The 21486-nt window shown below is 43.1% G+C and overlaps 1 protein-coding gene across 1 annotated transcript in view; it reads left to right on the forward strand.

Annotated features, from left to right (window-relative positions):
* Positions 1-21486, forward strand: part of CNTNAP2 (contactin associated protein 2) — a 2193843-nt gene that overhangs the window by 1955732 nt on the left and 216625 nt on the right. The window contains exon 19 of the mRNA XM_043463954.1: positions 13554-13790. Within this exon, the coding sequence (XP_043319889.1) occupies positions 13554-13790 (237 nt within the window). The remainder of the gene's footprint in view (positions 1-13553; positions 13791-21486) is intronic.

Raw genomic sequence — 21486 nt, forward strand, 5'->3', positions numbered from 1 at the left:
TGATGCTGGGAAATATAGAAGGTGATGACATAGACCGAGATGGTTGGATGGCATCACCGACTCAATGGACATGAGTTTGAGCAAGTTCCAGGAGATAGTGAAGGACAAAGAAGCCTGGAGTGCTGCAGTCAGACACGACTGAATGACTGAACAACAAGAAAGCTGCCAGACCTACTGTTTGTTCACCTTCCATGTAAAACACCTCATGTTCCACAACAACAAAAGTTTCAAGGATTCTAAGGTCTTTCATTCCAATTTTCTCATAGCTGTTGGAATAGTCCAATTCAGAAAAGATATTTTAATGTAAAGGCATGCATGCATGCTAAGTCGCTTCAGTTGTGTCCAACTCATTGCAACGCTATGGACTGTAGCCGCCAGGGTCCTCTGCCCGTGGGATTCTCCAGGCAAGAATATTGGAGTGGGTTGCCATGCCCTCCTTCAGGGGATCCTCCCAACCCAGGGATCAAACCCAGGTCTCCCGCATTGCAGGCAGATTCTTTACTGTCTCAGCTACCAGGGAAGCCCCACTATGTGTATACCCACTCTTTCTTTATTCCATCCCATAGTGATGAATACTTGTTTCCTGAACTCTCTGCTTCTACAAATAACCATTCAGCAAGTCTATTTGTGCATATCCCCTTGTTACCTGTATATGAGGTTTTCTCATGTGAACACACATTCATCTGTGTATGCCCAGGAGAATTACTGAGACGTAGGGTATGTACATACTTAATTTCTCTAAGTACTGCTCGTCTGATCACATTCTGAGTGTAAATGTCAAACTACCATTGGTATTAATAGCTCTGTATTCTTTGAGACTAGTATGTTCATAATCCTTTTGATTTATTGCTCCTCTTACAGGTATGTAATTTCCATCTTTATTCCTTCTGATGTTTTTCATCACACAATTTTATTTCTACTCTTAAATCTACTGTGCAATTCTTCTTGTTGTTAATGTTTGCCTGGTGTTTTTATGTGGGTGTTGGAATCCTTTTACTTAAATGTGTGTCTTAGATAGTATAATGCTGAATCTTTTCTAAATCTAATTTGAGAATCTGTCTTTTTATTCATTTATTGTAACTACTGTTATATCAGGGTACACTTTCTGCCACCTTACCCTGCGTTTTCAATTTACAATGTTTTCTTTGTTTGCTCACCCACCCCACAGTCTATTACCTTTCACTGGCTAGTGAAGTCAGTCCTGTCAGACTCTTTGCAACTATGGATATACAGCCCATGAAATTCTCCAGGCCAGAATACTGGAGTGGGTAGCCTTTCCCTTCTCCAGGGGATCTTCCCAACCCAGGGATCAAACCCAGGTCTCCTGCATTGCATTCTTTAAAGTTGGATTCTTTACCAACTGAGCTATCAGGTAAACCCTTCCCTGGTTAAACTGAATATTATTCTATTGATTTAAAAGTTGTATGTTCTATTTTCACTCCTTTGGCAGCTATGCCTAACTTCTTAAGACTCACGCTTATGTTTTGTCTTGATCATCTACAAAACCAAATTGATGTCTCTATTCTGAATGAGACCAAGAACCCTCTGACCTCCTTTGCCACCTCACCACTTGCTATGTTGACATAGCAAGTCTATGGTTTTAATTGCAGAATCTTATGAATATCCTTATTTTAACTGCTTATGAAAAAACATTAATATTTGTGGTTTTCTTTTCACTTTTATTTCCCACACTTGTCTACTCTTGGATTTATTTTTCTTTTTACTCAAGAGCAATTTTTTCTAAAACTTCATAGATGAGTCCTTCAGAGTCTCATATACTGGTGAATGTCTATTTAAATCAACACTGTGAGAATAGTAGTCCATTGTCTTTTACAGGCAGTGTTGATACTGAGAAATGAGATGTAATTTGCATTCTTTTCCTTTACTATGTCTTAACTTCATTATAACGCATCAGTTCTTAACCTTTTGGGAGCAGTTAGGCACCTTCTATATCTCTCTTCCCAAGGAAATGTTTTCTATGAATAAAAGTCACAGAATTATAAAAGAAACCAATACACTTATCAAAGCATTTAAAACAGCACATTCATTTTACAATAATAATATGTTTGCTCATTACCAGTACTTTAAATAATAGGATGTAGAATCAGGTCTTATAACTGCTCATAACTCATAATTTCAAATTCATCATGGTCTTTATGATTATGATATTTCCAAAAATCTACAACATAGAAAATCTATGATTTTTTGGTTAAAAATAGTGATACAAAAGTGGCTAATGCTGCTGTGATTTTTCCTACATTTCCAGTTGAAGCAAATGCTGAATTTCTTTTAGAGGTTAGTGAAAAATGATCCTGTAAGCAAGCCTTTTCCCATCTGTGTTCTCAAGCCTTCTGGCTCATTTTATGAACAACTGGAGTGGTGGGCCTCTGGTTAAGTGAGAAGTACAGCTGTAGGTGTAGGTGGAAGAGATTTTTTTCTTAAAAAAAATGTCCGTTCATCACTTCATGGGCTCCTTCATTGTGAAGTCTAATATTGTTTATTCTAGAAAATTTTGGCCCCTTATTTCTTCACGTAGTTCCGTCTTGTGTCGTTCTTTTCTCTTCCTCTGAGGTTACTGTCATGTAAATAGTGACACTTCTGCATCCACTCTCCATAACTCTTCTTCCGCTCTTTCACTCTCCTTGTCCTTTACTGTCGACCTTGAGGAGGACTGACTGACCCAGGCTCCCAACCCACTAAAGTGTTCTGCTCTGTCTATTCTGTTCTTCGACAGTTCCGAGTGTTTCGTTCTCAGTACCCCCAGCCACTTCACCTTCGTGAACCTCTTGTCATCGCCCATGTCTCCATCCTGAAGGAATCCTGATGCTCACTTATAGCCGCATCACGTCAGTGCGACGATGATGACGTCAGTGCGACAATGTCTACGTCAGTGCGACGGATGTCAACGTCCGTGTAATGATGACGACGTCAATGCAATGATAACGACGTCTGCTGGGTTAGCTGTCTGTTAGCTGCCTGTCCCAACACAGCTCGTGCTGTTGTCCACCCTGCGTAGTGTTTGCTCTCCTCAGGGGTCCTGTCAGCTCACATATGTCCCGCCGAGATTACCGAGTGACTCTTCTGCTCTCGTCGCCCTCGGGGAGAAGCACACATCTGGGCCCCGAGCTGGGCTCCTCGTGCAGAGTCGAGGGTGGGAGGAAACGCCCACCCTGGGATGTAGAGCTGCCCGTGCCCCCCTGTCCCAGCCCCTCCTGTCCCCACCTCCGCGCCTCCCTCACTCCCCACACCCAGCTTCAGAGGGGCTCCCTCCTCCAATGTGACCCTTAAACCAGTGCTGGATCTTCACCTGCTGAACCCATTCTCTCACCGCCCGTTCCCTCACTAATAATGACCAGGTGGATTCTTTACCAACTGAGCTATTGACAGGAAGGTCTCAAAAATAACCCAATCAAATAGGCCTTTCCCATTTTCCTCTCCTCCTTGGCCTCTGGTATCATTTAAGACGCATAAGCACACCTTCCAGGCAGCCCTGAACTCAGAACACCTGCGGTTCTGTCCTCAGCCTCTCCAGCTCCCAGCTCCCCTCCCACTCCATCCCAACCCTCGATTCTTTTTCTGCTGCCTCCCATCTTGGGAGCTCATGCAGCCTGGGAAGTTGGTGATCGGAGCTGTGCTGATCCCTCCCAGATCCATAAATCCAGCCTGTATCTGGGACTGAGGTCTGCAAATGCTTGCTTGGAGCCTGAGAGTGAGACAGAGTAAGCTAACAGCTGTGATTCTTGGCTCTAGATGAAACAGCTCTGTTTCTTGTCTGTGTGTGCTTGAGAGAGAGAGAGAGAACACCCGACTTAAGACCAACAGAAAGAAGATGCTAATTTTGCTCCAAAGATGAGCAGAACTCTCCTGCAGGACACATCACATGAACGTACGTGCATGCTGATGCTTCAGTCCTGTCTGACTCTTTGTGACACCATGGACTGTAGCCCACGAGGCTCCTCTGTCCATGGGATTCTCCAGACCAAAATACGGAGTGGGTTGCCGTGCCCTTTTCCCGGGTATCTTCCCAACCCACCAATGCACACCTCCATTGTCTCCAGCATTGGCAGGTGTGTTCTTTACCACTAGCGCCACCTGGGAAGATATTTGTAAAAGAAATGTTTAGACAGAGTTGTAAGTTAGTGTATTTGAAATTTGGCTTTGTATTGAAGCTTACTGAAGTAACTATTAATAATTTAAAATATAGATTCTGCTGGGATCTGGAGGTTTATCACCAGACCTTCTGTCTGCCCCAACTTCCTCGAGGGACTTGGAATCATAAGACCCACTGCAATGATGGTCCTCTGAAATAGCACTGTCAGACCAAGTGTAGAGAAATAACCAACTTCCCCCCATCAGGAGCCAGAGCTCATCACTGCTCTGATTTTGAAAATGAAATATGAAGCTTTTGCTTCATATGACAAGAAAATATGTATATATGACCTCAAGGATAGCATGAAGCAAGCGTCTCCTCTTTGTGGCCTAGTGACCAGGTTGAGCATCCATATGTCCAAATTTCTGATTCTGAACTCTGAGTGTTACATTCCCCTTCAAGCTTCAGCTATCCCAGAACAGTACTCTGCCGAGGGTAGATGGTTTATCTCAGATAGTAATCATTCTGTTAGCATTTCCCATACCTAAGCACAGCAATGCCTAGAAACTTATTAAAAAGCTGGAGAAGAAAGAGTCCCTTATGATGCAAGCCCAAAATCAAGATGTAGCTATAGCATTGCAAGAGCACTGACTTACCCAGGGAACTCTACTCAATACTCTGTAGTGACCTATATGGGAAAAGAATCTAAAAAAGAGTGTTTATATGGATCAGTTGTACATATACATGTGTGGACACTACAAACTAACACAATGTTGTAAATCAACTATACTAAAAAAAAAATTTTTTTTTAAAGAGTGCTGACTTAATAGCTAGAAAGCCCAGGGGTGAACTATGGCCTCTTACTAACTGAGTGCTTGTGTGCATGCTAAGTCAATTCAGTTCTGTCTGATCTGACTCTGCAACTCTATGGATTGTGACCTGCCGGGCTCCTCTGTCCATGGGGATTTTCCAGGCAAGAATACTGGGGTGGGTTGCCATGCCCTCCTCCAGGGGATCTTCTTGACCCAGGGATCAGACTCACATCTCTTACACCTATGTAACTCTGGGCAACTCCATTCTCTTGGTCTCAGTTTCCTTACCTGTAAAATAAAAATGATAATATTAATTCTCTTTGAGAGTGATCACAAAAATGTAAAGTTTGAAACAGTACCTGGAAAAGCTAGCATTCAATTAATATCAGTTTTTTAAATAGCTAATACTTTAGCGTCCTTGCCCTGCCACCATGGCCTCTGGAATGAATAAGGACCGCTTAGCACCATCCCCATCAGAGAACAATTCACATTCAGATGCATATGAGTGCCCTCTGCTCCCAGAAACCCAGTTATCTTCTCCATCTCAATTTTGAAGCTTTCTTCTAGTTTAAATACTTTGGATTCACCTATTTTGCATGTCCTCCACTCAGAGGACATAGGAAATTCATGCAGTGATAATGAACTTTAAAAAGATCCATCCTATTGAATGATGTTACAAATGAGAACTCAGGAGCATTTTCTGAAGAAGCAATCCTCCAAAGCCCCGCTCTAGAGTATGGATAAACATTTTCATGTATGCCCTCCAATATCCAACTGATACAGGCATCCCTGATCGGTACTTGTCAATCACGCAGCTCTCTGCTGAGTAACATAAGCCCACATCCTTGAAGTCCCTCCACTACCAAAGAATCTGGGCCATTCTGAGGTCCTCAGCTTAACCAGATAGCTGGGTTTTACTTAACTCGTCTGTACTGACACTACAAGGTTTTTTCCATGTTCAAGTTGACAGTCAAGACCTAAGAGACATGAATGCTAACATGGGAAACAGGAAACACGTTAGAAGCAGCATCAGTCACTCTGGGAGGCCCAGTCTGTCCAAGCACCAAGTACATAACTGCTTTTGCCCCCTAACCTGCACGGCCAGGTCTGACTGCAGTGGAGAAGAGTCAGGGTCTGGGTGGATCACCTGGACGCAGGAATCTCAGCTCTGGTTCTTATCAGTATTTTATGCCAGCCAGTCATGTGTTCAATGCCTCTATGCCAACCCAGGTGGTACAGTGGTAAAGAATCCGCATGCCAATACAGGAGACCTGAGTTCAATTCCTGAGTCAGGAAGATCCCCTGGAGAAGGAAATGGCAACCCACTTCAGTATTCTTGCCTGGGAAATCCAATGGACAGAGGGGCCTGGTGGGCTACAGTCCATGGGGCCCCAAAGAGTCAGACATGACTTAAAAACTGAGCATATGCCAGCTCACAGCTCCCCCGATCTGGATGCAGTCCCCCACAGCAGACAAGAGAAGAAAAACACTCAACCTAACCCTAAACCTCCCAAGGAAATAGTCCAGTTAGACAATAGGAACGTGGACTCCAAGGTCACTCTCTCTCAGACAGGCCTGGACCAGCCCAAGCTTGAAGTTAACCCTTTACTCACTATACTGGTCTGTTCATTCTGCCCTGACAAAATATCACAGACTGTGGCTTAAACAGCAGAAATCCATTTCTCACAGTTCTGGAAGCTGGAAGTCCAAGATCAAGGTGCTGGCAGGAGTGGTTTCTCCTGAGGCCTTTCTCCTTGGCTAGCTCACCCGTATCTTCTCACATGCCCATTTTCTATGTGCCTGCATCCTGGAACCTCTTCCTCTCCTGACAAGGGACACCCCTCAGATTAGATTAGGGACCACCCTTGTGTCCTCATTGACTCTTAGTTACCTCTTTAAAGGTCCGACCTCCAAATGTAGTCACAGTGGGCATTGGGGCTTCAACATAGGAATTTTGGGGTGACAAAATGCTCATGGGGTCACAAAGAGTCAGACACGACTGAGGGACTGAACTGAAAACACTCATGATGCCTCTCATATCAGATTTGTGTACTGATCTTGCTGCTGCTGCTAAGTCGCTTCAGTCGTGTCCGACTCTGTGCGACCCCATAGACGGCAGCCCACCAGGCTCCCCCGTCCCTGGGATTCTCCAGGCAAGAACACTGGAGTGGGTTGCCATTTCCTCCTCCAATGCATGAATGTGAAAAGTGAAAGTGAAGTCGCTCAGTCGTGTCCGACTTGAAGTGACCCCATGGACTGCAGCCCACCAGGCTCCTCCGTCCAAGGGATTGTCCAGGCAAGAGTACTGGAGTGGGGTGCCATCGCCTTCTCCAGTACTGATTTTAGCTGTATTTAATTTCCAACTCTGTGCTTCTATAGAGTTTTGTCTATACTGAATAATAGGAGTAATAATAAACATCTACCATTAACTGAGCATTAGTACAGAGCGGGGTGTTCTTGTTACTGTTATTAATATGACCCTGGCTTCCCAGGTGCTGCTAGTGGTAAAGAATCTTCCTGCCAATGCAGGAGACATGAGACATGTATTTGATCTCTGGATTAGGAAGAACCTCTGGAGGAGGGCATGGCAACCCGCTCCAGTATTTGCGCCTGGAGAATGCCATGGACAGAGGAGCCTGGCGGGCTACCGTCCAGGGGGTCACACAGTCAGATATGACTGAAGCGACTTAGCAAGCAGCATGCATGCAAGCTGTGTGTGTGTGTCAGTTTCACACATGAGGAGACTGAGGCTCAAAGAGGAGCTGGGAAGATGGAGCAGGAGCCGCAGAGCCGACACCCAGATGCAGGTCTTTGTGAGCACACGTCATGCCCGCCTCACTTGTTTGCTGCCCCTCCTCCGTCACATTGTACCTCACGCCACAATATGGCTGTGATTACATTTGTATTAGCCTGTGGGCAACAAGTGTGTCTCCTCTGTCTTTTTATTTTTATCTATTTTTCAATGTACTTTTTTGGCCATGCTGGGTCTTCATGCTGCACGTGAGCCTTCTCTAGTTGCAGTGAGTGGGGGCCACTCTTCATTGTGGTTAACGGGCTTCTTATAGAGGTGGCTTCTCTCATTGTGGAGCACGGTCTCTAGAGTGTGGGTTCGGGAGTTGTAGCACACGGGCTAAGTTGCCTCACTGCTCTGGGATCTTCCCCGACCAGGGATTGAACCCGTGTCCCCTGCATTGACAGGGAGATTCTCAGCCACTGGACCAGCAAGGAATTCCTCCTCCCAGCACCTTAACACGTGACCTGGTGGCTTTGCTCCTCTTGGCAGTTCCTGTCTCACCTCCCTGCCCTCACCACCCTCCCCCTGCCTGCAGGGAAGTTCCCCCTTACCTCTGTCTTCCCAGGGGTATGCCCTTGGATAGTGTTCTGTCAGTTTCTCAGTGGGATGTGCCCTTAGGGCTCTTTTTAAAACAGGAATCTCCCTGGGACTTCCTTGATGGTCCAGGTTAGACTCCACCCTTCCATCCCTCCTGTCCCTGGTCTGGGAACAAAGATCCCATGTGGCATGGCCAAAAACTAAAAACAAATAAATAAAATAGGGGCCTCCCCCACCCCACTCCGATCCCACTTAACCCAGACTGACTTCACACACAGGATAACTTATTGAGCTTATTGCTAAATTGCCTTCTCCCTCGGCAAGAATGTAAGCTCTGCAAGGGCAAACACTTGCGTGTTTTGTGTCACAATACCTTCTAAACATCTAGGCGAGGCTCAGGAGCCATAAAATTAATACTTATTGAACGGATAAATTAGATTCTGCGTGTGTAGAGCTTCGGTGAAGTTTCTCTCTATGGCGAGTGACTGACCTGTCTCTCTGGGCATAGGTGCTCTGGAACCCAACTTAGCTCCTTAGAAAACTATTAAGCTCCTAGTTTGAGGACAGTGTTTTTTAGAATTCCTCCTGATCATTAGTTTCACCCTTTATGTTTAATTTAATACCTGATTATTTTGCCCCAATCTTCTGTACCTTTGATGACTGTATTATTCATTATGGGTAGTTACAGAATTTTCATAATTAATCTTTAATTGCAATACTTGAATAGCATTTCACATGAAAAATGATTTACAAATTAAACCCACGTCTCCCCTTGGGTAATTATCAGAGGTCTGACTAATGTGTGTGAGGCCCTCACGTGGCAGGGGGCTCTCTTCAATGACAATGTGTTGATTTTCTAATTAACGAAGGTTAAGTAGCATTTTTGCTTGCAGACCTTCAATTTAAACTTATGACATTTGTCACCAAGACAGATTTCTATAGAGCACACAACTTGAACTCAAATAATTATCACTGGTTCTAGTGCATTAGCATCCTTTGCATAATATTTAATGACCATTTTCAGGACAAAAGATTTTTCTTCATATTGACTAGGTCAGTAAAAGTACTTCCCAGCTCACTGACCCATTTCATAAGTCAGGGACCATCTAAAAAAAGAATGTAAATTATTTGGTTTTCGTTTATAGAGAGGGAAATGGCATTCCACTTGCCTTCTTTATAAATTAAGAAAATAGTATAAAACTTTATTTAATAAATGCAACAAATACAAATTAGACTATAGCCATATGTTATGGTCAATTAAGGAAAGGGGGGAAGGTCAGGCAGCAGTGCAAAGAGGGAAAAGGAAGCAAAAAGAAATTTAGGAGAAATTGAGAGTAATTTGCTGAAATGTAGAGAGGGAGACATACAAGCCTACAGGGAGAGATTGTACATCATGGACCAGAGTAATTCAGAGTGGAAGGACCAGAGACATCCAATGCAGCCTCCTTTATGGAGAGGAAAGACTGACGCTGAGAGAGGGATGCCGCGATTTGATTGAAGCCACAGAGCTAACCCAAGACGGTCAATGGTCAATAGGGAGAGAGACATACAAACACAAAGGCAGGAAGAGAGACTGGCGGGTGTAAGAACTCAGAAAGATCAGGTCCAGAATGAATCAAAGAGGCTAAATCCTCTTACTGAATAAAGTTTGTTTATGTACATAATGAAGCATATACACATATATCTAAATATTTATTTTGATACAATTAAACTATGACTTAATCTATATGTACTTTCTCTGCCAACTGAACCTTTCTAAATCTCCATTTTTATCAGGTTGTCATTTAGAGGCTTTTAACAAATCTCTTTAAACTCTCAACCATTGTTGACACCCTTAAATATGAATTATTTCAAAATTAATATACATCCCAGATAGATTAAAGAGTGAAATATTAAAAGAAGTAAAATCATAAAAGTTCTAGAAGAAAATATAGTTTAAAAATTATGTTAATTTTGGATTAGAAAAAGTAATTATAAATCTAGTATCAAAGGCAAAAATCATAAAAATAAGATAGATAGATGTGACTACATAAACATCAAAATCTTTCATAGGGAAAAAGAAACATGTACAAGTTAACAGATGCAAACTGAAAGGATGTAGCTGCCAAATTTATAACAAAAAAATTAAAGCCCCAAATATTGTTATCAATCAATAAGAAATGTATCTTCTCCTGTTCTGTAGTGTTAGTCACTCAGTCATGTCTGATTCTTTGTGACCCCATGGACTGTAGCCCACCAGGCTCCTCTGTCCATAGGATTCTCCAGGCAAGAATATTGGAGTGGGTTGCTATTCCCTTCTCCACTTCCCCCCAAAAAACAATGATCATGAAGAAACAAAAAAACAGAAATGAGAAAAAAAAATTATTCAACTCACAGTATGGAAGCAATGCAAATTAAAAGAATGAACTCTTTCCCTGCCCTCCAGCCTATAAATTCAAAAAGATTCTGCCTAGTATTAGAATTGTTGTGGAGAAGACAGGAGTCTGATACCCTACTGGTAAAATATAATACAAATTGATAAAGTCTTCTAAGAGGGAAATACATTGTAAATGACTTTAAAATGTATATTCCCTGTACCCAGCAATTACACTTCTGAGAATTCTAAGGAAAAACCGGACAGCATGTAAAGGTTTTTACAAGGCTGTTTATTACAGTATCATATATGGTGGAAATTGGAATAAGCTGCTTAAAGCCCAAAGTTAGGGGAATGACAAAATAACTTATAGTGTTTTGCAGGATGGGCTGTTGTGCAGATGTTAAACAAGATGTTCTATTTGAATATTTATTGCTGGGGAAGTGTTTTATGATATGTTAAATGAAAAAAGCAAATTTCAAAGCAATGCGCATACCGCTTTTTCCTTTGTTTTATTTTTTTCACATAGGTATGTTCATAGATAAAAGTGGGAAAAGCTATTTGCTAAGAATGAAAGTAATTCTATCTGAGTAGCATTACAGATTCTCTTTTTCATTTTGCTTATCAGTGACTTTATGGTTTCCACAATGAAAAACTATTATATTTGTAACCAGGGGAAAGGAGAGGCAGACATCTAAAAACACCAATTTTAAAATTTCAGCGTATTTTGGCAGGATATAATTGTCTTAATTGAGTAGTGATGAAAAATTAAATGATGAGACATTTATTGAACAAAAGGCTCTTTGGAAAAACCCTTATTGCAAGAACAAAAGCCATAGCTGATAAAATGATAGATGCCAAATGGAAATTTTAGCACACAAATGGTGACTCATGGATTGAAATTCTTCCAAATCATAGCAAAGGCCCAAATTCTCCGCAACCCAGAGGTGTGCAGAGGTGTGGATGAGCAGATTGCAAAATGGGAAATCCTTCAAAGTGGTTGTTTTTAGTAACTTCTTTTGCCATCTACTCTCCCACAGCTTTGATCAAAACGGGCATTGGACTCCCTTCAATTAATCCTCTTCTATTTAAATATTTTATTAAAAGGAATAATCCCTGGAGAATCATCACTCAAATTTCAATACTACCCAATGAGAGAACTGCCAGGCTTGGGTTTACAAAGATAGTAGCACAAGTCATTTGCTGTTTCACGGCTAAGGATACACAGGCATAAACAAAGGCTGATCCATCTCTGCAACTAAAGCCTCTGATCCACCAGCCCTGTCTGATGAGTCATGTAATCGCACACTTTTTCTCAAGATACTGGAATAAGTGATCAGAATCCATCTCCAGTGTGCAACCTTACCCAAAGTCTGCCAATCCTATTGACCATGCCATCTTTAAAGACATCCAAATCTACACCTCAGAAACATGTATGTCTGTGGCCCCCAGACCCTGAAGTTCTTCTGTATTAGACGATCATCACGGAACAGAGTCTAAGACCACAAGCTCAAGAATAAGACAGAGCTGACAGTGCCCTGGGACTGCAGTTATGAGTCCTTAAGCACAGGACTTCATGTCTCTAAATCTCAGTTTTGTTATCCAAATAATTAGGGCAAGATAACAGTGTATGGATGTGAGAGTTGGACTATAAAGAAAGCTGAGTGCCGAAGAATTGATGCTTTTGAACTGTAGTGTTAGAGAAGACTCTTGAGAGTCCCTTGGACTGCAAGGAGATCCAACCAGTCCATCCTAAAGGAGATCAGCCCTAGGTGTTCATTGGAAGGACTGATGCTGAAGCTGAAACTCCAATACTTTGGCCACATGATGGGAAGAGCTGACTCATTTGAAAAGACCCTGATGCTGAGAAAGATTGAGGGCAGGAGGAGAAGGGGACGACAGAGGATGAGATGGTTGGATGGCATCACCAACTCGATGGACATGGGTTTGGGTGGACTCTGGGAGTTGGTGATGGACAGGGAGACCTGGCGTTCTGTGGTCCATGGAGTCGCAAAGTCGGACACAACTGAGCGACTTCACTTAACTTTACTGTATCTATCATTGAATTTAATTTCCAGAAGAGCTGTTAGTCTAAAACCCAGGCACATTTATAAATTTGAGTTCCTCTTTTTTTGTACCAGCTGCTTAAAAAATCATAGCAAAGGTTATTATAGACACAATCCACTTGTGATATATTAACAATTCTCCAATGAATTCTGCTATGAAATTTATTAAGAATATTTTAATATTTTCATGCTCATAAACCTCTAACTCCATAACTTACTCAGAAAATCACAGTGAACTTGCTTTTTGTGTTATGTGACTTGAAATAGCATTTAAACAAAGGCAATAAAATCTAAACTGACCTGGTAATAAATGTGGTATAGCTGACTTCTGTGTGAAATCATCAATTCCAATTTCCAACAACCCCAGACAAGAAGCTCTGGGAATCCTTAACATGAATTTCAAAGCAAAGCTTTTCTTGAGACAAGAAGAACCAGGACTTACAATCACATTCCAAATGGATTTACTTCTTCTGACTAATTGACTTGTTAACTATGCTAATATATTCATGTCCCTCTGCCTTTTTATATCTCTTCAGTAGATAATGCTGTGGAATGTAACACTGTGAGATTAAAACCCAAAGAACTTAGAGATTCCTATAAACTTCTCTCCTAAGGAAACCAGATTAGACTTCCAAAACAGCTTATAAAATTTGTGTGTGTCTCCAAGCATTTTAGTTCTGTAGCAAATTTATTGCTTCTCCCAAGACAGCCTCTTTTTACTGTTATAGCCTAAGGGGGAAAGTTGCAAGCTCTTGTATTAGACAGGACCAACTTGACCATAAGAGTGGCTGCAGCACTTGGCAGTCTCACCTCCTGCCACGGTGGTCCAAGGCGTGAGGAATGAAATAGAAGCCGTGGCAGAGGGGATTCTGTCTGAGCTCCATGCCTTCTGTCTTCCCAGGTGGTGCTGGAGGCCAGCAAGGCTTCCTGGGCTGCATCCGCTCCCTAAGGATGAATGGGGTGACACTGGACTTGGAAGAGAGAGCCAAGGTCACGTCTGGTTTCAAATCCGGGTGCTCAGGCCACTGCACCAGCTACGGGGCCAACTGTGAGAATGGAGGCAAGTGCATAGAGAAGTACCACGGCTATTCCTGCGATTGCTCCAACACAGCCTATGACGGAACATTTTGCAACAAAGGTAGGTCGGAACCAGTTTCCAGAGCCATGTTTAGATATCTTTGAAGCCCAGATCATCGGTTGAATTGCTCTTCAGCTGGCATAAGGGTTCTTCACTCCAAGGGTAAATTGTTTTGGAATTCTTCTCCCATCGTAAGTAGGAAGTCCCCTAAAACAATCCCTCATTTTTGTTGTTCATTAAGAAGAGAAAAGCTTTAAGTGTGGTGCAGAGTTTCCCCCTAAATTCCAGAAAACTTTGTAGTGACTGCAACATTACAGAGCAAATAGCCATGTCATGCCTTAAGGATGAGGAATAAAGTAAGTACCATTGAAAGGGGTCAGTGATGGGCCTGATCCTCTCGCTCGCTTGGACCCATACATCATGCAATGACTCAATCTGTGCTGCCCAATGGTCTTCATGTCCACTCCTCCCCCAGCTGCTAAGAGAATGAATTCAAGTTGGACTCACAAGAAAGCCCCTCTGTTCAATTCTTGTCACTATCATTTTTTATCACTCTTCTATAGGACACCTCAGTGGCGGGTTCTCAGCCCCCACAAAAGTGCAGGAATACTGAGATACTACATCTAATAATGCAGTAACATCTAACAATGTTACTGCCTTATTTCAGTCTTGAATGAGTAACCCCTAATAAACTCTGCAAAGCCAGTCAGCTGACTCCAAGAACCTGGTGTATATGGCTGCTGTCATTCAGCATGCACCTGGTGATCTTGTGTAACCAGAAGACATTCACTCAATTGACCTGTGGCTTCTTTCCCATTTGTAAGCAAGAGAGCTGGGAAAGGCAGAGCTGACCCTCTTGTCAAGCTACAACTGAAATGCATGTAACTCGCTCTTCTCTTTCTAAATGAATGTATAGTGTTTGGGTAAAGTTTTCTGTAAATGGTTGGTGCATCTCTTTATAAGAAGCTTTACCTAAGTAGCCTATTCACACTCTCATGAATACATGGAGGGTTGTTTGTGTTGGCATTATTCACACGAGATGCCACACAGAAGGAGGAATTGTTCCCTAACATTCTCTGTACAGCCAGGCCACTCTCTGAGAGTGCTGTCATGTAAGCATATAAATTAGGTCAGACGGGGCTTGAAGGATTAGCGTGAGACAACAACAAAGGTGGAAAGGAACACCATTGCTGAATAATCCACAGTATATTAGCCCTGCTGTTACAGAGCATTCTCCCACTTGCAACAACATGGTTCCATGATTTTCTGGTGTCACACAATGGGAAGGGTTTGCAGAACACATTAATTTTGCACTTGTAGAAATGACAGTCTTACAATTACCATTCATTGTGCTTGATGCTAATTTAATGTAGTCATTCCCTTGCCAAAGTGGTGTCTGAATGCAATCAAGTGCGCGCTAACATCTGAGAGATTCCACTGCATAAGTGCCAATTTAAAGAAAATCATGAGCCCCTTATTTTTGGAGAGTTAGGTTAAGTACAGTAGCTCACACACAACCTCTGGGGGTTAATAGGCAATATTCACAAGCAGAAAGATGAGAGTATATACTCTTCTGCCTTGCCAATGCTTGAGATGGAGTCAAAGAAAGCCTGTGAGTTCCCAATGACGTTATTTCAAAGGGTTTACATAGAAGATCCCTAAATATTCTCTTAATACCTGTTTAGCAGGGTGAGTTTACATTTGACTCAGTTAATGGCTTCACCAAAAAAGATTAAAAACAGCACACTGTATTTGGAAAGTATTTGTGGGCATCCTTCTGGGTCAAGACAAGTATTCCCTTGACCTGGGGAGGATGAAGGTGGTGCTGGTTGAGAGGAATCAGAAAAGCTTCACCTGCACTAAGGCAGGCTCATTCCCAGATGGGGTCTTCCAGCCGAGGCCTGCGACCAGGTGGTGCCTCTGGTCTGGGTCTCACCTCCCAGAGCATCAGCTCCTGTGACCACACCCTCCAGGGGTCTACAGACACATGACTCAGCCTCCAGAGAGAGCAACCACAGTCATTCTGCCTAAGAGTGAGCTTGTGAAAGTCCTTTGCAGGCAGGCTTCCTCGGGCTTCCCTGATAGCTCAGTTGGTAAAGAATCTGCCTGCAATGCAGGAGACCCCAGTTCGATTCCTGGGTTGGGAAGATACCCTGGAGAAGGGAAAGGCTACCCTACCCACTCCAGTATTCTGGCCTAGAGAATTCCATGGGCTAGTCCACGGGGTCACAAAGACTGAGCAACTTTCACTTCACTTCACTTCCTCCGCTAGAGTAGCTCTGTACTTGAGTATGTGGATGGAAGTCCACAGCATTTTGCTGAGTTAATGAAATGGGTCTCAACACATCACAAACAACATGATTAAATGCCTATGCAAAATCTGACACACACATACACACAAGGAAAGCAACTGTAAGGAAACATATCAAAATATTGTGTTAGCCGCTCAGTCGTGTCCAACTCTTACCAATTCCATGGACTGTAACTCACCAGGCTCCTCTCTCTGTGGGATTCTTCAGGCAAGAATAGTGGAGCAGGTTACCATTTCCTTCTCCAGGGGATCTTACCAGGAATCAAACCTGGGTCTCCTGCATTGCAGAAAGATTCTTTACCATCTGAGCCACCAGGAAAGCCCATCAAAATATTAACTGTCATTATTCTGGGGAGAGGGTGAAAACACAAATATTTATTTTCTCTTATCTTTTTGCTGTATTTTCTAATGTTTATACAATGATGAATTACCCCGGTTTTTCCTCACTTTTGCCTCTTTTGGGGAAGAACTAAGTTTTAAGAAGCAGAGCCCTTACCCTATGCATTCAAGGCCCAACTACCTATGGTTAGAAAATATCTAATTATTAACCAAAAATCATGATACCATGTAATCACAATATCTGGAATGGAGGAGCATCTCAGGTGAAAACTGCACATAATTAAATTACCTTTGAAAAATCCTTCTCTCCACACATTTAACAGAGCCTGTTTTTTCACAAACCTTCAAAGCAATCACCTTTCAGATGGGCCTTGAAGGAAGGTGTGCCTTGTTGGTGCCAAGTTGTATGAAAATAAAAAACACTGGTATCACACTCAGCCAGGTGAGGGGGTCATACAGGGTCTCTAGCAGGTCCCTCCTGATGATGCTCTTTGCTTTGCAGGTAATGCATTGACAGTCACTGTCCCACCAGCGCAGTTTCTCTCTTCTCTGAACTCTTATCAAAAACTTCTCCTAGAACCTTTTTTTTTTCCAAATGAAACTTTAAAGATTTGATCATCACTAAGGTGTCAGCTCTCCCAGGAAAAGTCATTAAATAGAAAAGCTGACTGCGGAGAAGTCTGAGTTTTGGAGAGAGCATGAGTGGAAAGTGAAAGTCTCTCAGTCGTGTCCGACTCTTTGTGACCCCATGGACTATACAGTCCATGGAATTCTCCAGGCCAGAATACTGGAGTGGATAGCCTTTCCCTTCTCCAGGGGATCTTCCCAACCCGGGAATTGAACCCAGGTCTCCTGCATTGCAGGTGGATTCTTTACCAGCTGAGCCACAAGGGAAACCCAGAGAGCATGAGGGCCTCCCAGAAACTCTGTAACTACACCTCAGAGCCAGTCATCTCGTCTCTACAGATAACTGTGCAATGTCCCCTCTTCTTAGAATGCCCAGCCAATAGCCACCACTCACTCAGCGCAGACAGCGCCATCCCATGGACGGTTCCTTGGCAGCCCATTGGCTGAGATGGTAGATGCCTCTGGGAGCAGGGCAAACCCAGCTTACATGGAAGGCTTGGCTGTGGGTCTGTCATACCCAGCATTAGTAGGGGCCCCCACTGGGGACCCCTGGACATGCCTGGTTGACTTCTCTAAACAGACCTATTCCTTCTTGGACAGTCAGACCTCAAAACACATTTATGACTATCAACCTCATTTTTATTTCTAACCAGAAATTAACAACATGATTAGAAGCAAACTCGCTCTTTGTCCTCTCTCTGTTTTCAAGCAAGAGGGAAAGTAACAGACCTATTGCAGCCATAGCAATTTCTGTGTTAAGTGTTTGTAGCTGAATACAATCACAGATTGAATACCGTCCCCCTCTGCCAAGCGCATGTCCACCCGGAACCTCAGAATGTGACCTTGTTTGGAAATAGGCTCTTTACAGATGTAATTAATGCGAGATCATCCTGGACTAGGGTGGGCCAGGAACACATGGGGCCCCCATAAGCTTAAGAAAGCAAGGGAAGACCCTTCCCTGGAAACTTCAGAAGATGTGTGGCCCTGATAACACGTTGCTTTTTACTTCAAGCCACTACAACTGCGAGAGAATAAATTTCTGTTGTTTCAAGCCACCCAGGGTGTGAGCCATTGTTAGGTCAGTCATAGGACATCAACAGAGTGCATATAAAAACCTTCAGTGCTTCTTAATTCTTGTATTTAACCATGGTAACAGCTGACATTTATTGAGAACTTGCTATGTGCCAGGCAGTGTGCCCAGGTCTTTAATTATGTTAACATCACCTAATACTCATGACAGCCCCATGCTGGTACTATAATGATTTTCCCCATTTTACAGAGAAGGAAATTTAGGCACAAGAGGGTATTAGTCACTTGCCTGACTTAGACACTTACATACCAGTAAGTAGCAGGACTGCGATTTACATGCAGGTGGTTTGACTCAAAGCCCCTGCTCTTCACCATGACTGTGTGTTACTGCTTCTCACCAGGGCACAGTCCTTCATGTTGTTTAGTCGCTCAGTCTTGTCTGACTCTGCGGCCCCATGGACTGTAGCCGCCAGACTTCTCTGCCCATGACATTCTCCAGGCAAGAATACTGGAGAGGGTTGCCATTTCCTTCTCCAGGGGGTCTTCCAGCCCAGGGATCGAACCCCTGAATGCAGGTGGATTCTTTACCACTGAGCCACCTGGGAGGCCTGATCCTTCATGTAGCTTCATGTAAAACTGAAAAGAGAACCCCTGGTGTTAAAGCTTTTCAGTTATGGTGATTCGGTTAAGAAAAAAAAAAAAAAAACCAGCACATGCTTGGATGCAAATTTCATTATAAGAAGAAACCGAATACAAGATCTGAACACAACCTCTTTCTCTCTCTCTCCGTCTTTCCCTCCCCCACCCCCCACCCCACACCCGTACGTTTAGATGTATGCTGTAATCACTTATTGATTTATTTCTTTAACAAACAATCAATGAACACCTAATAGGCCTAGGAGCTTTGAACATACAATTGAGTCTGACTATACTGAAATTTTCAAAATATTTCAGTGGTTTCCATCTACAGAACCAGGACAATCTAGTGTACACAAAAGCAGGAGATGTGAATTAGCCATCATCCAGGCTGCCGGAAAGAGTTCTTCATTAGGATCCCTTCACTGGGCCAAGTTTAGCAAGAACTTATCATCAAGAGGCACAAAAATATCTCCTAATTCACTTCTCTGCATTTTTTTTCCTGTAAAAATATTCATGTTCCTCTGCCAAACCAGGACAGCAGCTGAAGCTTCATTGTTGTTGTTCAGTCGCTAAGTCGTGTCCGACTCTTTGCAACCCCATGGACTGCAGCACACCAGGCTTCCTTGTCCTCCACTATCTCCTGGAGTTTGCTGAAGTTCATGTCCATTGAGTTGGTGATGCTATCTAACCATCTCGTCCTCTGCCGCCCTCTTCTCCTTTTGTCCTCAATCTTTTCCAATCAGGGTCTTTTCCAATGCATGCATATCTTTAAATACTTGGAAAACAGTGTCTGAGTTTAGGGAGTTGTCTTTTCTTCTCAAACATCCATTTGTTTGTCACTCAGATAAAGTCCAAACTTAGAAGGACCAAGGTATCAGGACTGCAGTGACCATGAGTGAAGGAGGAGGGTCAGCAAATGCAGTGTTGCCATCATTTACGGTCACACGAACGCACCCCACCCTCCCTGTGGTCCAGCTCAGTCTCCTGCTCTCCCTGTGAGTGTCATGACATTGACTAATTGATACAGAAGAAACTGTTTATGGCTGACTCAAGTCCCCACATAGAAAATGGATGATGGAATTAGACATGAGTTTGAATCTAGTGTCCTCACTTGCAGGATCCATGACCTTGAGCAAATGTTTAACTCCACTTGGCCTCATCTTCAGAAATATGGAACATCTATTCTTAATTCCACTGTGAGGATCACATGGGATCATGTGAACAAATGTCCAAACTGAAGACCTGGCACACATCAGACAGCAGATGTCCCTTCCCATTCTCTGCACTTTTTTTTTGTTTGTCTTTTTGTTTTTACTTTAAATCACGTCATCCTTTCATCTGTCCCTAAAAACTTTAAATATCAGAAGCCTAACTCACATCATTTCCATTACCTCTGAGTCCTGGATTCAGTTCAGTTCAGTTCAGTCACTCAGTCGTGCCCAACTCTTTGCAACCCCGTGGACTGTAGCACGCCAGGCCTCCCTGTCCATCACCAACTCCCGGAGTTTACCCAAACTCATGTCCATTGAGTCAGTGATGTCATCCAACCATCTCATCCTCTGTATCATCCACTACTGGAGAAGCAATGGCAGTATCATCAAGTGTGCTCTCTTCTAAATTGTGGTCACGGTCTTATTTTTCTAAAGCTGAAAATATCACCTCTGGACCCTAAACCCTGATGGACTGAGGAATATGCAGAGATGGGAATGGACACCCCAGTCTCTGCATCCCAGAGGTCATGCCCACGAGTGCAGTTCCTCATATAAGGTGTCCATCCCCATCAAGAGCCAGCTCAGGTCACCTTATCGATGAATGGGTCCCTTCCTAAATCAAAACCCATCAGGAGACAAGAAAGCACTGAAAGCGTTCAGGACTCCATTTTGCTGAGAGGACTCAAGTCCAAATTCAAGGAAATGAAATTGTACCCACCAGTCCAAGTCCAAGACTCAAGTCCAAGTTCAACCTCTAAGGGACGAGGATTGTCCCTCTCGCCTCCTAAAGGAGTGTTTCGAGGTGAGCGGGAGGAGGTGGCTTTGCCCAATGCACTTTGAATATTTCCAAACTCTGCTTCTCGGTGGCTCCAGGCACTGCTCGGGGGGCAGAGGAAGTCCATGGGCTGCCCTTGTAGAGTGGGTTTGAAGCCTTTTAGGGAAGGTTCATTTCAAAACATTATAAAACAATTAGGGGAGAGAGAAAAGAGAAATGCATTTTAGGATCGCACCCTTATATGAAACTAGTTAATGGCAACAATCCCAGGAGGAGGAAATGGAAACCCACTCCAGTATTCTTGGCTGTAGAATCCCATGGATAGAGGAGCCTGGCGGGCTACCGTCCATGAGGTCTCAAAGAGTCAGACAAGACTAAGTACTCACACACCAATGGGAACACTGGCCATTTTTTCTCAGATTGACCTACCCACTCTTGATCCCAGCTTGGAGAAGAGTTTGACACCAGCAGGAAGAGATGTCTTTCATGGGCTTCTTTTTCATTTCCAGTTGGAACAGGAGATTTTATAAATTTGGACTCATGCCTACAGGAACAAGAATTCTTTTTCCTCTTCCTCTTCCCCTTAGAATGTTATTCAAGAAGGGAAAACTCTCCTCTATTAATACGTTTTTTAAATCTTCAGACCTTAAAAATATCATAAAAACATACAATCATCTGATTTTAAAAAGAAAGAAAATTAAGAAAATTCTTGTGGACAAAAGTCTGTAAATACTTAAGGATAAAAGGAAATGCTTTTGACTTGATTCTAAAAGGTCAGAGCTTCAGAGATGGCCTTCAAGTTTAGATGACTTCATTATCGAATTT

This window comes from Cervus canadensis, chromosome 3 (assembly GCF_019320065.1).
Source record: "Cervus canadensis isolate Bull #8, Minnesota chromosome 3, ASM1932006v1, whole genome shotgun sequence".
Taxonomy (NCBI): Eukaryota; Metazoa; Chordata; class Mammalia; order Artiodactyla; family Cervidae; genus Cervus; species Cervus canadensis.